This window comes from Culex pipiens, chromosome 2 (assembly GCF_016801865.2).
Source record: "Culex pipiens pallens isolate TS chromosome 2, TS_CPP_V2, whole genome shotgun sequence".
Lineage (NCBI taxonomy): Eukaryota > Metazoa > Arthropoda > Insecta > Diptera > Culicidae > Culex > Culex pipiens.
In genome coordinates, this window is record NC_068938.1 from 33,200,235 (window position 1) to 33,215,142 (window position 14,908).

At 38.0% G+C, this 14,908-nt stretch overlaps 1 protein-coding gene across 2 annotated transcripts in view; it reads right to left on the minus strand.

Annotated features, from left to right (window-relative positions):
• The window catches only part of LOC120422038 (protein O-mannosyl-transferase TMTC2-like), a 496,233-nt gene that overhangs the window by 270,990 nt on the left and 210,335 nt on the right, over positions 1–14,908 (minus strand). For both annotated transcript variants that reach the window (XM_052708782.1, XM_052708783.1), the window contains exon 5: positions 9,676–11,056. In XM_052708782.1, the coding sequence (XP_052564742.1) occupies positions 9,676–11,056 (1,381 nt within the window). The remainder of the gene's footprint in view (positions 1–9,675; positions 11,057–14,908) is intronic.

A 14,908-nucleotide genomic window follows, 5' to 3' on the forward strand; every position in this document is an offset into this window, starting at 1 on the left:
TGGTATTGAAAGGTATTAATTTTCCTTTCTGTTATTTTTGGTAGGGAAAAGTAGGCCGTTTCGTTTCTCCAGAAGGACAGGAAAAGTTGACAGTTTTACAGGGGAATTGCAAAAAATATATTTAAAATGCACTCTTTTTCTAGTTTTGGAAGTGTTAAGTGATTGAAACAAAAAAAAATATAAAAAAATAGTTATGAAAATCATTTTAAAAATCAAAAATTAAGAAATTCTATCAATGCTTCACAAATATTTATTACTTGTTTATTTATTTATTTATTGTATCAGGCTTTAAATTTAAAATTTTTAATAATTAGTGTTTTTGTTCTTTGAAACATTATCAAAAACATATTTTTTTTTTAAAATAAGGACTCCACTACCAGATTTTGCACCATCCAAAACTCAAGCTAAAAAATTGATTTTGTTTTCCATTAAAATATACCATAATTTAAAAAAAAATAGTTTTGGGACATTTTTTGATGATAAAAAAAATTAAAAGTAAGAAAAGTCTTAATCAACACCTAAAACTTTGCCGAAGACACCAAATCGATCAGAAAACTCCTTTTTCGAGAAACAGATTTCTGAATATTCACATGTTCATTTTGTGTGCATTTATTGACAAAGGCAATATATGGACAATAGGGTGACAATAAACAAAATCGACCTCCGGGATACCCCCTGATTCGATTCCTTAGGCAAAAATAAGTAATGTGAAAATTTTGAGCGAAATCGGTAAAGGGTTAAGGGTCGCTTTTTATCGTTGAAGCTGGTGCAAAAAAAATCCTTTCATACGAAAACGTCTTCTTTAAATCGCTAATAACTCGTCAAGTTTAACTCGGATCGTTTTGCGGTTTTTGATATTGTTGTTTGTCATACAATTTTACATAAAATTCTTACACTTGACAATCATCCAACACATTTAACAGCACCTTTTGGTGGAATTTTGAAATAATTGCTTTTCAATTCAATTCAATTCATTTTATTTACCAAAATAACAATTTTACAACTTGTGTGAATGGCTGGTTCATAGAGATTTGGTGTTCCTTGCAACCAGGGCTGCGGAGTCGGGTCATATTTCAAGCGACTCCGACTCCGACTCCGACTCCGGCTTTCTGAGTTAAGCCGACTCCGACTCCGACTCCGGCTCCGGCTTTCCACAAATTGATGACTCCGGCTCCGACTCCGACTCCGGCCTTCCAACTCTAGCCGACTCCGACTCCGACTCCAGCTTTCCACAAATTGTTGACTCCGGCTCCGACTCCGACTCCGACACCTAATCTTTATTTAAAATATTTTAAAAATTTGAATTAATCACATCACATCAGTTCACACTTGCGCGAATACTGTCAACCGGGGTGACATTTATGTTCGGGGTGTTTCGCAAAATTATAAATACGAATTATTTATACAAACAGTATGGAACCATACTAAGCTTGGTAGATAAGTGTTCGTTGTTCTATGTTACATGTTTTCAGCGTTATATAAACAAAAACCATAAATATCTTCAGATTTAAACGCATTTTCAGCACAACAATTTTCTACATAAATTTAAATTTAGTTGTTTGAAAAATTGGAACTTTTTATTTAATTACTTTAAATTTACTTTGAGTTTTTTTAAATTTATATGCTAGCTAACTAATTTTTAATTGTACTTTTTTTTAATGAAATATTAAAAGAAAGTTAGCCTTCATGATCGAATTGACATATAAAATCAATTTGCATAATTTTAGGCTGAAATTTTGAAGAAACACAGTAACTATCAAAGATACCCTGGTTTTGAAATAGACAATTTTCAAAGTCACTATTTTTTAAAGCTCTTTTGAATTTATTTCAGAGGACGTACATGGAAATTGTATGATCCAGCCCAGTACACACTTTAAACATATAAATAATGAGAAAATTCTAAAATTTTAAAAATAAATTAAAATTACAGCAATTAAATCACCCCGATTTAAGGTGTTTAAAAAAAATAGACTTGTTCAAAGATATTATTTAAGGATCCACTACACGCAAACATTTTTTGCTTCGACTTTTTTACTGAAATTGTCATAATTCTGAATAGAAAACAGTTAGAGTCCCACTTTTTGTATTAAGTCCTGTAGAAAAGTTATGCAAAGTTAACAAGACCTAAACTGATCTGATTGTTTCAATAGTTTCTTCAAAAAGCCAAAAAAAAACTTGTTGAAAATCTTGTTAACTTTGCATAACATTTCTACAAGACCTAATGCAAAAAGTGGGACTCTAACTGTTTTCTTTTCAGAGTTATGACAATTTCCATAAAAAAGTCGGAGCAAAAAATGTTTCTATAAAAAAAGAATCTACTTAAAATCTTAGAAATTCTATGGTAATATATATACATTTAGTTGAATCAAAAGTTTGCAAAATTAAGTTTAGATAAGTTTTATATAGAATTTCCACAGTTATATAAACTTTTATTCTAAGTAGTTAGTAAACTTTATATTCAATCCAAATTATTTTTTTAATCAGTCAAGGATGCCTATTTGGAGTTGGGAGACTGGATTTATGGTGATTTGTCAACAAATAACTTTATTTATGTTAATTTTTTGAAAGGTGTACAAACTTTTTTGCTGGCATGAGTTTCTGAACAAAACGTAGTACTAGGTTTCTGTAAAATTTTAAATTGTTTACATGTTCCATCACAAAATGTGCATAGTGCCCAAGGGGTGTGAATACTTTTTTTACATACTGTAAATACTTTTTTTAAATACTGTAAATACAAGCAAAAAGAGACAGTAAAGAATTATTTAAATATGTTTTAATTTTTTGACTACACAGCCACAATTGTTTACCATTGTATGAGTTATATATAGTTTAGTGTATACAAACATTGACAAGAGAGGATTAACAGATTATCAAGCTGTGATCTTAGTGAAATAACACAATAAGAACTTTCCAATCACAATAAAAATGCTTCGAAAACAACATGACATCTGATAATTATCTTGATCCAAAAAATAAATTGACTAAAAAAATGTTAACGCAGTGCACGCGATTCAATAAATAAATTTAAAAAAATGGTAATTAACCGGAATTATAACAAATATTGAACAATAAATAAGTTCATAAATTATATAAAATATATTGATAACTCCGACTCCAGCTCCGACTCCGGGTCTATCAGAAATTTACGACTCCGGCTCCGACTCCGACTCCAGCTCATAAAATTTAGCCAGCTCCGACTCCGACTCCGACTCCAGCTATTCGAGTTTTGACGACTCCGACTCCGACTCCGACTCCAGGTCCCCAAAAAGACCCGACTCCACCGACTCCGGCTCCGACTCCGACTCCGACTCCACAGCCCTGCTTGCAACTATTTCCTTTTCATTAACCGCTTGGTAACAGAAGGTTCTTCAAATGCAATTAAACAAAAACTAGGGAAAATTTGGCCAAAAAACCTAGTGAGATCGACAATTGCTTTTCCCTATACATTTTCTCATACAAACTTCAACGATAAAAAACGACCCTTAACTCTCAACCGATTTGGCTCAAAATGGGCACAGTTACTTATTTTTACCTAAAGAATCGAGTCATGGGGTATCTCTTACGATATTCCAAAATTTTATTTGTTTTGTCACCCTAATGGACAATGTTCAATTTAAAAAAATAAAAGACAAAATTAAAAAAAAAATCTTAATGTTTAATTCACTTAGCACCCTTCTTTTTGGTAATGTATTACTTCTTCCATGTTTTTGCTTTTGAGTGTTACATTTCCTACAAATGCTTTAAGTTGGCAAGCATTTAATATTTGTAAAAACATTTCTAAGTAACAACAATTGTTTTGTTGAATTCTTTTCAACTATCTGAACCCCTGTATAACTATTATTCTTTCCGAAATCATGCAAATCATGTCAAATTACGTATAACACAAAACATAATGTTTCAATTTAAAAATTATGAAAAGATCATGCTTGCAATTTTCACTCAAATTTAAACTATACATAGAAATTAAATAACAAAAAAGAGAAAAAAATTGACATTTTCTCTAATTTTCAGTATGAATTGAGCAGGTTTGGAGATTTTTTTTTTGAAAATGCCCAATAAGCCATATTTCCAGTTTTTGCTTTTTGGATGTTTTTGAAACCGCCTAGAGTCAGGGGTATTAAAAAACACCCAAAAAGCAAAAACTGATAATTTGGTTTATTGGACCTTTTCAAAAATAAAAAAAAACTCGAGAGTTTCAATGCAGTTGTTGGGTTAATGTGTCAAATGTTTTTTTTTAAATAATCTGATTTTCTTATAAAATTATCATGTTTATTTTTTGTAAATTGCCATAGTTTGGATTATATTGAAATAGAATTAAATAAATTAAATCCATTTTAATACGAAAAATCTCACTTAAAAAAAAGGAAAGTAGATACTAGATCTGTATTTTGGTTATGAAGATTGTTATGTATAGGAAAAGAAGTCAAATTAAAAAAAAGTTGTTAATTTAATTATCCTAACAACTTGATTCAACGAAAACCAAAGCGCTTTCCCACCAATAGCCATCACTTTTCCCTGAAACCATCAAACTTCCTTCTCCCTTCCAACAAAGGGGCTTCAGCCATCGCCGTTCAAAACCGTCTAGCATGCATGTTGTTATGCTCTCCAAAAGCCACCAACCACCCCACATCGCCAGCAAGTAGTGGCCAGCTATGGCGGTGCCTGATAGTGGCCCCAAAACGGCGGTTTGACCCAGCCAGCAGCAGGGCCGTATAATGGGCTCGTAAAGATTATGGTGTCACTAGCCGTCACGTGTGGCGGGGCTAGTCTGGTCAGTCTTCAGTAGCCAGTTTTTGTAGTGTTATTGAAACATTAAACAATTAATTCGCCTTTATGGGATAGGAAATGGTTTATTAAACATTTAGTTTTATTAATTTTTATGGCGGTCTCCATAGGGCACCGTTATTTCTTCACACACTATGATTTTTGTATGATTTAATTCGTGTTTTACATTTTTTTTTCGATTTTTTCAAGTATTTGTTTTACAGCTTTAAAGTTCCCTCCCCATTATTGGCTGTCAATTTACTCGTTAGCGCCTAGTCCGGGCCCAAATTGGGTCCCTTGAGGCAACCCCGTCAAAAATTCCTTCCGTCTTCCGGGGAGACGCACAAAATCTGCTCCGGTTAGGGAGATTAATCAAAATTTGTGACAGCGTGACAGTTGTTTAATGAGACACATTTCTCCTTTGATATGACGTCCCTGGGGGGATCCTAAACCCCCTCTCCCCTCCAGATCCACATGTGAAGAATGTCCTTCGGCGTCCTGTTGAATGTATGAATCTGTCAGTTGCTCTCTCTCTCTATCTCGCTTTGTTATCTCGACCCCGGAATCGTTTTGATTTATCTCCGCTCATGCAGAAAGATGTCCTCACGACGTGTGTGAGTGTGTGCTTCTTTCAATGCTTCTGCTGCTGATTTGGGCTTTTGATATCAAACCAGGAAGAAACAGGCTGAAATCGGCCTCTGACAGTCATAAGGGACGCATTAAAGTCAAGTTTATGACGGCACATCCGAAGGAAAAAAAGGGGTGACCTATGAAGAATTGAAAGATATTTCGCATTTTTTTTAAGGACATAATCGGAAAAGAACAAGAGTAAAATTAACAAACTTTTTTTGAATACAAATCTGTGGAAAGTACTAATTATTTTTTAATAAATAGTAATTGCTACTTCAAAGACCTTATACAAAAACTGTTTTCTTTGGTCACCCTTTTACTCTGCAGTCATCACACCAGCCCTCTTCAAGCCACAGGCTGCATGAAAAAGCTCCCATTCATTGACGGTTGGTGGTGGGGGCGCGGGGCTCGTGTAAACATCTCTTATCTTTATTTTCCAAACAGCGCTCGAGGGCGGCATTCAAACGAGCAAGAGCCTGTGCCGAGACAGAGAGTGTGAAAAATGAAAGGCTTTATCACCCACAGTCAGCCGACCACCCGCTTTCCACCCCCTCTTCATGGAAGCTGCATTACTGGTTGGTACTTGGTCGTACTCTCGGTTGCAGTAAAAAGTAAGGCAGAGAGCAACCATGGCGATGGCCTCCAAAGGGGACTCATCCCGGCACAGTCGTATCACCTGGGCAACCCACACGGGATCGGGAATTACTGCCAGCCGCCTGGATTTACTGGGTCTCTAGGTTACTCGGTAATCGTTATTTGCACTCACTTTGAATAATCAGAAAGCGTTTGCCTTCTGATTACTTATGGTAATTATTTTTTTACCGGCGTTTGGATTGAGCTGGTTTAAAATGCACACTTTGTTGCTGATCATAATTACATTTCATTGCATTTGAGCATTTTGGGCCAAATTGAGTTTAGAACGTCATTTTGTGCAGCTCACATGCCTCACCTTTTGACCTTTACAGATCACCAAAATTTGATTTCCATTCTGAGATATTCAATAAAAACCGAAAAAAAAACTCCGTGCGTTGTTGTTACTTTTCATATGAAAGAAGTTTTAATCTTGTCGTGCTGTCATCAAACACCCAGAAAAATGATGTATCTGCGACAACTGGGCAAAGGGATTTTGGGTCAGAACGCGCTTGACATACGTACAAGCAGGGCTGTGGAGTCGGAGTCGGAGCCGGAGTCAGTGGAGTCGGGTCTTTTTGGGGACCCGGAGTCGGAGTCGGAGTCGGAGTCGTCAAAACTCGAACAGCTGGAGTCGGAGTCGGAGTCGGCAAAATTTTATGAGCTGGAGTCGGAGTCGGAGTCGGAGCCGACAATTTTAGATAACCCGGAGTCGGAGTCAGAGTCGGAGTTATCTAAAATTCAACAAATAATATCATTTTTATTATTGTTCATAATTTATTACAATGCAGGTTAATTCACAAAACTTCTTATAATTTTAATTGTTTTTAAGTCGCATGCACTGCGTTGCCACTTTTTTCGTTTTTTAAAGAGAATTATCAGATGCCATTATTTTTTTGAAGCATTTTTTTTCTGATTGGAATGCTCTAATTGTTTTATTTCGCTATGATCACTAAAGTATAACCTTTTAATCCTCTCTAACCTGAGTATTTAGTATCATAACTATAAAAACTAATAGACAATATTGGTTTTGTATTCAGAAAAAATTGATTGATTCTTGACTGCATTCTTTTGCCTTTATTTATGTACCTTTAAAATTCAAATTTGACCAAATTTAATCCAGTTCATTCTGAAAAAAGTACACTCACAGTCTTTTTTACCCCGAAAGTGAATGTCTTGGAGGTTTCATGTAAATTATTTTTCAGGAAAAAAATAAGAGGTACATAAAAAGATTAAAAAAATAATCAGTGTTTTTTGAAATCTGAAAAAAAAAAACTCGCTGAGAGTATAACCCTTCCATCACATAATCAACGATTATAACAATCTACTATGTGGAACTCCACATGCAATCTACTATGTGGAACTCCCATTTTGTTTATAACTAAGTATAAAAATCGAAGTGTCACGTTAAAAATATTTGAAATTGACAAAAAAATTCAAAAAAAGTTGCAACTAATTTTGAAATAATCATTGAATATCGATATATTTAACTATCGATTATTTTATTGTTCACTATTTCTCTACTGAAATCTGAAAGTGTCGATCCTTGGGCAAACTATTTTGATATCATTGCAAATTATCGTTGAACGAATCTCAAGATTTCAGTTCCAAAGGACATAATAAAAAAAAAATTATAATAAAAATGATTGGATTTTAATTTAACATTCTTCAACCGGTAAGATTTTTTTCATAATGGAAATCTCGGTTGAGTTTTCAAAAAGCCGTAAGAGCCACCGTGACCTCCGGTACTAATTTTCGTTTTTCTCCAAATTGAACCAATATTTCATTTGTTTTAAGTTTAGGGCACTTGAAGGACGTGTAGATGAACAATCTCAAGCATTTTTGAAATTGGTTTTTCGTAAGTAGGTCGAGTACCGATGCAAAAAGGGCTTAGTTTGTCAATGGCTCTTGCGTCCTTTTGAAAACTAATCCGAGAAATGTCCCACGCAAAAATGACGGAAGGTGATTATAATAGCAAAATCGGTACATTGATTTGCAATGATAATCACCTTCCGTCATCGTCAAAAAAATCTTCTTGGAAAGGTAGCTTAAGGGGTGCTTTTGAAATATCTGTGACCTAGAAAATATTTGCCCGGAGGCGCACGATCATTCATAAAGCTTCGTATGTGGTGAAGATTCAAGAAGTATCGCGCGCCTCCTTTAAAATATATCGAAATATTGAAATTAAAATGAATAGAAAAATCCCTGGGTAAATATTTTTTAGGTCAAGCATATTTGGAAAGGACCCCTTAAGCGTCCTTTCCACGAAGAAATTTTTCTGGTACATTGATTTGCAATAATAATCTCATTCAGCCATGGCGTGATGTCCATGTACGTCTTTAATCAAAATCAATGGAGCTTTAAAAAAAAAAGTTTCGTTTGAAATAATTATATTGAAAAAACCAAGGTGACTTTGAGAGGCACTGTGCTTCTGAGCAAATTGAATTTATATGTAAATCGATCATTTAGGCTAGGGTACTTTTAATGATTAATTAAAAAATAGCAATTAAATATTTAAATTTAAGCCGTTGCAAATATTTTTTGAAGTTTATGTCCCTCGACTCTGACCAAAGTCGAGGGGGGGGGGGGCAAAAAAATAAAAAAGTTTAAAAATTGAGTTGACGAGTCATGATTTTAACATTTGAATGAACAAAGTGTTTAAAAATGCATTTTACACCTGCCCAGTTGTTTTGCAATCATTAGTTTCCAAAATACCTAAGTATTGACGAAAATTTATTTTTTTTGCCCCCCGATTTTTCGGACCCACTTTGAAGGGGGGGGGGGGGGACGACATGAATTTTGAAAAATATTTGCAACGGCCTTATTAGTTTTTAACAAATTAAATGTAAATTTGAGGTTATGTTAATAAATCATTATGTATACTTACAAAATTATCTTCTAAAAATGCCTTCAAACCAGGATTTTTTTAATTTCTATTTTAATAACGTATAAAACTTGTAACCTAGAAATTTTTGTTTCCGTTTTGTGATTCGAACTTATTTTCCTTGAGAAAAACTTGACACTTGGAGAGTAATGAAATTATCCTATTTATAGTTTTTTTTCTCAAAATAATAGCTAACCAATTTTTGAAAAATTTAAAAATATGTGGAGTCGGAGTCGGAGTTGGAGCCAAAGATTTGTTGAAATCTGGAGTCGGAGTCGGCTAGAGTTGGTAGGCCGGAGTTGGAGTCGGAGTCGGAGTCGGTTGGAGCTGAAAGCCGGAGCCGGAGTCGGAGTCGGCTAAACTCAGAAAGCCGGAGTCGGAGTCGGAGTCGCTTGAAATATGACCCGACTCCGCAGCCCTGCGGTACAAGTCCGACAACCGTAAACATTTGTAAGTATAACTCGGGACTTCGGCAACCAAATTCAACCAAACTTCGAAACAATGATCAAAACTGTCAGCCAAACAAAACGTGTTTGTTATTGTTTACATTGTGTGCTCTTGTTTTTGTTTATTCAAGGTCAAACATTAAAACGCGTTTTCTCGGAACGTCGAAATGGCGGGTGCGACAGGATAGCACGACAGCGTCGATTTCATGTAAATTTAGGTTTTCTTCACCTGAGCAAAAACTATTTCTTTCTTCGAGTTTCTAGGAAATACAAAGATAATCTCAATCTCTGTAAAACATCAGAGTACATTGTTTAGCTTACCTTTCGGTGGATTCACGCCAATCGCACTCCGGAACAGACTCTCCTCGTCCGCCCAGTCCAGGTTGCGGCTCCACGTTTTCCCGCAGTACGCGAGCAGCAACGCCCCGAACGCAACCAGAATGATTTGTCGCTTACGCCGCTGATAACTATCACTATCACCCCCCCTGACACTAATATGACTACTATTTGCACTGCTACTATTATTACTACTGCTACTGCTACTACTGCAATGATGGCTATTGGCACTTTTCCTCAGCCCGGCGAAGCTCGCCGCTTTGTGATGCTTTGCACTTTGACCCGCACAACTGGCAACACTGGCCGCCGAACTGCCGACACGGTACTTAAAACTAGAACTGTCACTTTTGCTACTCTTCGCTCGCCGGGAGCCTCCGGTGGAGATTGACGCCGGACTTCGCTGGCCGTCGATGAGTTTGCCCAGGCCGAGGCCAATCAGCAGACAGTAGCCGACACTTGGGAGGTACAGGATCCGTTCGGCTACGACGAACCCCACGTAGAACAGGAGGTTGGAGGCGGGAAGGAAGGGCAGGGTCAGCAGGGAAATGGAGACCAGGATGGCCGCGGAAGAGCTGAGTGGGCTGCTGGTGGCGCCGGCAGGTTCGTCCGACAGGGACGACACGGAAGACGCCGAGGAGGAAGAAGAGGAGGAACAGGACGAGGAAGAGGACGAGGAAGTCCTCGAGGAGGAACTGTCCGTCGAGAGGGGCAGGTGGTCACTGCTGAAGCCGCGGTTCCAGCAGTTCCGCTTGTGCCAACCGTAGCCGCTGGAGGAGACCTTCTCGTCCAGATAGCTGGACAAGGCCGTAGGTGAGAGCGACAGGTACGGACATCCGCACACGATCGACGACATGCTGTTGTTGTTGTGCACGGCCCGGCACTGGCTCGTGTGACGCAACCCAACGTACTCGTGCTTGCACGACCCGCAGGTCGTCGAATCTCCCAACTCACTGTAGTCCTGCTGTCCAACCCGAGCCAGCGCAAGTTTACTAGCTAGCCGCCTACCGAAGCTACTATTTACACTGGGTACGCTCTGCCGCACCAGGGTCCGGCCCTGAACCCAAACCGCAGCGCCCAACGCCCCGTAGAACCCAACCGTGGCCAGGTTCTTCGCGTCAAACAGGCTGTTTATCCGCGGGATCGCCTCCATGCCCCAGTCGAAGCTGAGCACGTCCGGAAACAGCAGCAGCCGGAAGTTGAACACGGGCAGGTACGAGAAGGTCAGAAACCGGGTCCACGCGGAACCGGTCTTGGCCGTGGGGTTGTCCGCCGCGGAGAATAGGACGGCGGGCCGCGGCAGCGAGAGCCGCACGTGCAGGATGCTGCCCAGGGCTAGCGCCAGGATGCTGACGCTGCGGAAGCGGTGCTGGAAGGGGAAGAAAGACATTTTTGGTTAGATATATTTTTTGTAACATAACGCAGCTTAATATTTTTAAAGTTGATGTCAGTAAACGCATCTGCTTCGTAAAGGTATGATAGATTTGAGCTCCATGAATTCGCTCCAATCAACAGAATTGAATTTTAGTGAATGCCTTGCCAGTAAATAAAATTGTAAAAATTTTGAGTATAAATGGTATGGCATCATCTGAAGCATTGGCGCGTTTATTTGTGCTAGTAAATTTATATCCAAAATTTACAGTTTTATTTATTGGCAGGGAATTCACTAAACTGCAAATCTGTCGATTGGAGCGAGATCATGGAGCTCAATTCTATCATACCTTAACGAAACTGAAGACTCTCAATATCAAAACTGAAGACTCAAACAACTCAAATATTAAAATTAATCAATGTCATGATTTTCAGCACGAATTCAAATTTCAAAATCATAAACAACTGTAAAACCACCACCAGATCAAAACAAGCAACAGTTGGCTCACTTCCTAAAGATTAGCTCCTCTCGCTCTGATTAAGTGCCCTGCTTTGAATAACAAACACCCACACCAGCAGTCGAACTTTGCCACTCATTCAACCAAAAGACTACAAATCAATCACAATTTCCCGAGCAGCAGCAGCAGCTCCAAAAGCAAACACTATCGATGACCCGGCGGTAATCAGCAGCCACAGCCACACAGCTCCTCGAACGAATGAATGAATAATTCACGTAATAATCCGACAGCCCGGAAAAATGACTTTCACCACTGCCAGAGTGTTGTGGGTGTCGGTGGGTTGGCGGATCGACGTCAGACCGATAATCGTGTTGATTCAGGGCAGGTAAATGAAAAAGTAATCTCCCACCGAATCCCGACATCTGAGAGCCCAACCACCCACCTCAGAGAGGATCCAGCAGTGGCGGCGGGGAGAAAACAGAAGAATCGAGAATCGAATAATTTGGTTCGATTTGTTTACCTTTGTTCTCGCATTTATTTTACCACCCCACTGATGTGGGTGGAAGTGGGTGGTGGCGAGGCGAGGAGGAAATTGATGTCGCTGATGATGATACTGGAGAGGTGCCTGAGCTGAGTTTCGGAGTCTCGGGATTGGAAAATGAACTGCTAGCCGAACTCGACTCGATTACGGACCGGATAATGATGGCAATAGGCCAAATATCATTTGTGGTTGGTTCTTTTCTCCGTGGTGAGGAAGATTTCCACATTGATGGACAGTGATGCCAAATAATCAAAATTATTATTTTTTTCAAATGAATTTTAATTGAGAAATAACTAAATTGTTTAAATTTTCAAAATATTACAAAGTGTCCCAAATTTTCTAAAATGTCCATCACTGAACACAAAAGTCCACTTCAAAGCGACCGTGATGACTAATGCGACCCCAGAGAGGGACCAAATTCCTTGCGCACAATTCTCAGTGATGATCAGTGGAGAGAAGCTTTGCAGCAAAGATCAATCGAAAATGAGACTGGCGCGCTGATGAGACCGTTGGGGGACGAAGATGGCGTGGCTGATTGCTATGGGATGTAGCCCTGCTGCTGGGTGTTGGAAAATTTCGATTGAATTTGGATCGGTATCGGGTTTCTTTTCAGTTTTAGGTCGGTTTTCTTTTAGAGCTTAAGGGGTTACAAACATGTAGAAAATCTTGAAATTGCATTTTACAAGAAAAATTGAATCTAATTAAATTAATTAAATTTCCATTTATTCCTGAAAGTTTTAAAAAGGTATTTTATGATAAAAGTGTGTAACAGACAATTTGAGCTGAAATGATGCAATGGGCAAAGCGATCTGTCAAACATTCTGATCATTTCAAATAATTTCAAATAACTATATCTCAGCAATGATACAACCAAATGTTTTTAAATTTATTTTGTTGATACCGTAATCAGGGGTGACATTGGGTCGGGGGTGAGATTATTTCCCCCCCCCCCCCTTAACTATAATGTGCATTGTCAAGAAGTTTGGTTGCCGGAGTCCCGAGTTATAATTATAAATGTTTACAGTAGCATGTACGTGTGTCAAATGCGTTCTGACTTGAAATCCCTTGTGTCAAGATAACAGGACAAGATTAAATCTTCTTTCTTAAGGAAACTGGCAACAATTCACGGAGTTTTTACCGTTTTTATTGAATATCTCAAGATTGAAATCGAATTTTGGGAATTGTGGTCAAAAGGCTTCCACAGCCAAAAAAAGTTGAATTTTGGAATGTTGAAAATTTGGTAGGTTGAATATTACCTCTTTTGCCTTTCTTACTAAAGAAAGGTATAGGTTTTACTTTAAGGCTGGACGTCATTTCCAGCTTCGTAAATATGTCGATTCAGCATGAATTTTCATCGGAAAAATCGTCAAAAAACCACACTGCATTGATTTACGATGCTCTATCGATTCACCTTGACAGAACTCGTCTATCTCAAACCCTCGAATTTTGAGAAAATAAATTCCGTGGAGGTCGAGTGATGTTCGTATGTGGTAAAATTTTGCAAATTTTGTGTCGCGCCGTTCTCAGCTCCCATATATCCGATTTCGATTCTTCTGAATGCAGATGAAAGCTAGTGTGCTGAACCTGTGCGAGTTGCCGCGCAAATTTCGAAATATCCAAGGCTGGACGTCATTTCCAGCTTCGTAAATATGTCGATTCAGCATGAATTTTAATCGGAAAAATCGTCAAAAAATGCTGGCGACGCCAATGGCTTTCTACCTAAGGTTCTCGCGATTGAGTGTGTAGTGGTGCGGTTGTTGAATATAGCTATCTCTGACTCTGTCACTTCCTAGAAGCTGAATGGCTAGCTTCCCTGCACCGTGCGGCACACGCGGTTCACCGAAGCTAAAAAACCAAAACCGCGGTGTGCGTTGCCATTGGCGCATGGGAAGCTTGCTATGATCGCGTTTGTCATAAACGCTTGTTTGATTACAAACGTACAAACATATTGTACGATTGAAAATATTCTTTTGGTGAAAATTGCGTTTTTTATTTCTTTTGGAAATCATATCATTTATAATATTTTGCTTTCATCATAAGACTTTCTTTTGTGCTGACGTTATAAATAAACAAAGTCGATGTTTAAATTGAAAAAAGTTCTACTATTGTTATATTCTTTAGTAAGAAAGGCTCTATCTCACCCCAGGTGGGATTAAATCGGGTTTTTGAATAATATTACCTAAAACATGTGTAAAAATGTGAACCTGATGTAAATCTAATTTTCTTTTAATTTTTTTGAATTGAATGATAATTTGTTCATGCATCATTCATCAGAAACTGAATTCATCATTTTCTGATATAATATTACACATTTTTTTCGACACAAAATCTGTCTGTCTGTCATCAATTCCTGATGAATATTACCATAATTTTTTTATGTGTTGTAAATTGCACAAAATGGCGTTCTTCACTCAACTTGGCCTAAAATACACGTGCGACAACATAGCACGACAGCGATGAGTTTAGACAACTTTCTATGCAAAATAAAAAAATCAAGGTGTTTTCAAACACAATATACATAATGTAACTAGAATCACCCTAACAGCAGTTTTTTTTTGCGAAATCGTCGCCATCGTGCTAACTTGTCGTACGTGCATTTTGGGTCAAATTGAGTTAAGAACGCTATTTTGTGCAGCTCACAATGCCTCACCTTTTGACCTTCACAGATCCCCAAAATTCGATTTCAATCCTGAGATATTCACCAAAAACCGAAAAAACTCCGTGCATTTTTGTCACTTTACATATGAAAGTAGTTTCAATCTTGTCGTGCTATCTTGTCGCTCCATGAAAATTGATGTAAGTGCGACATAAGGCCAAAGGGATTTCAGGCCAGGAAAGTCAGGATGCGTTT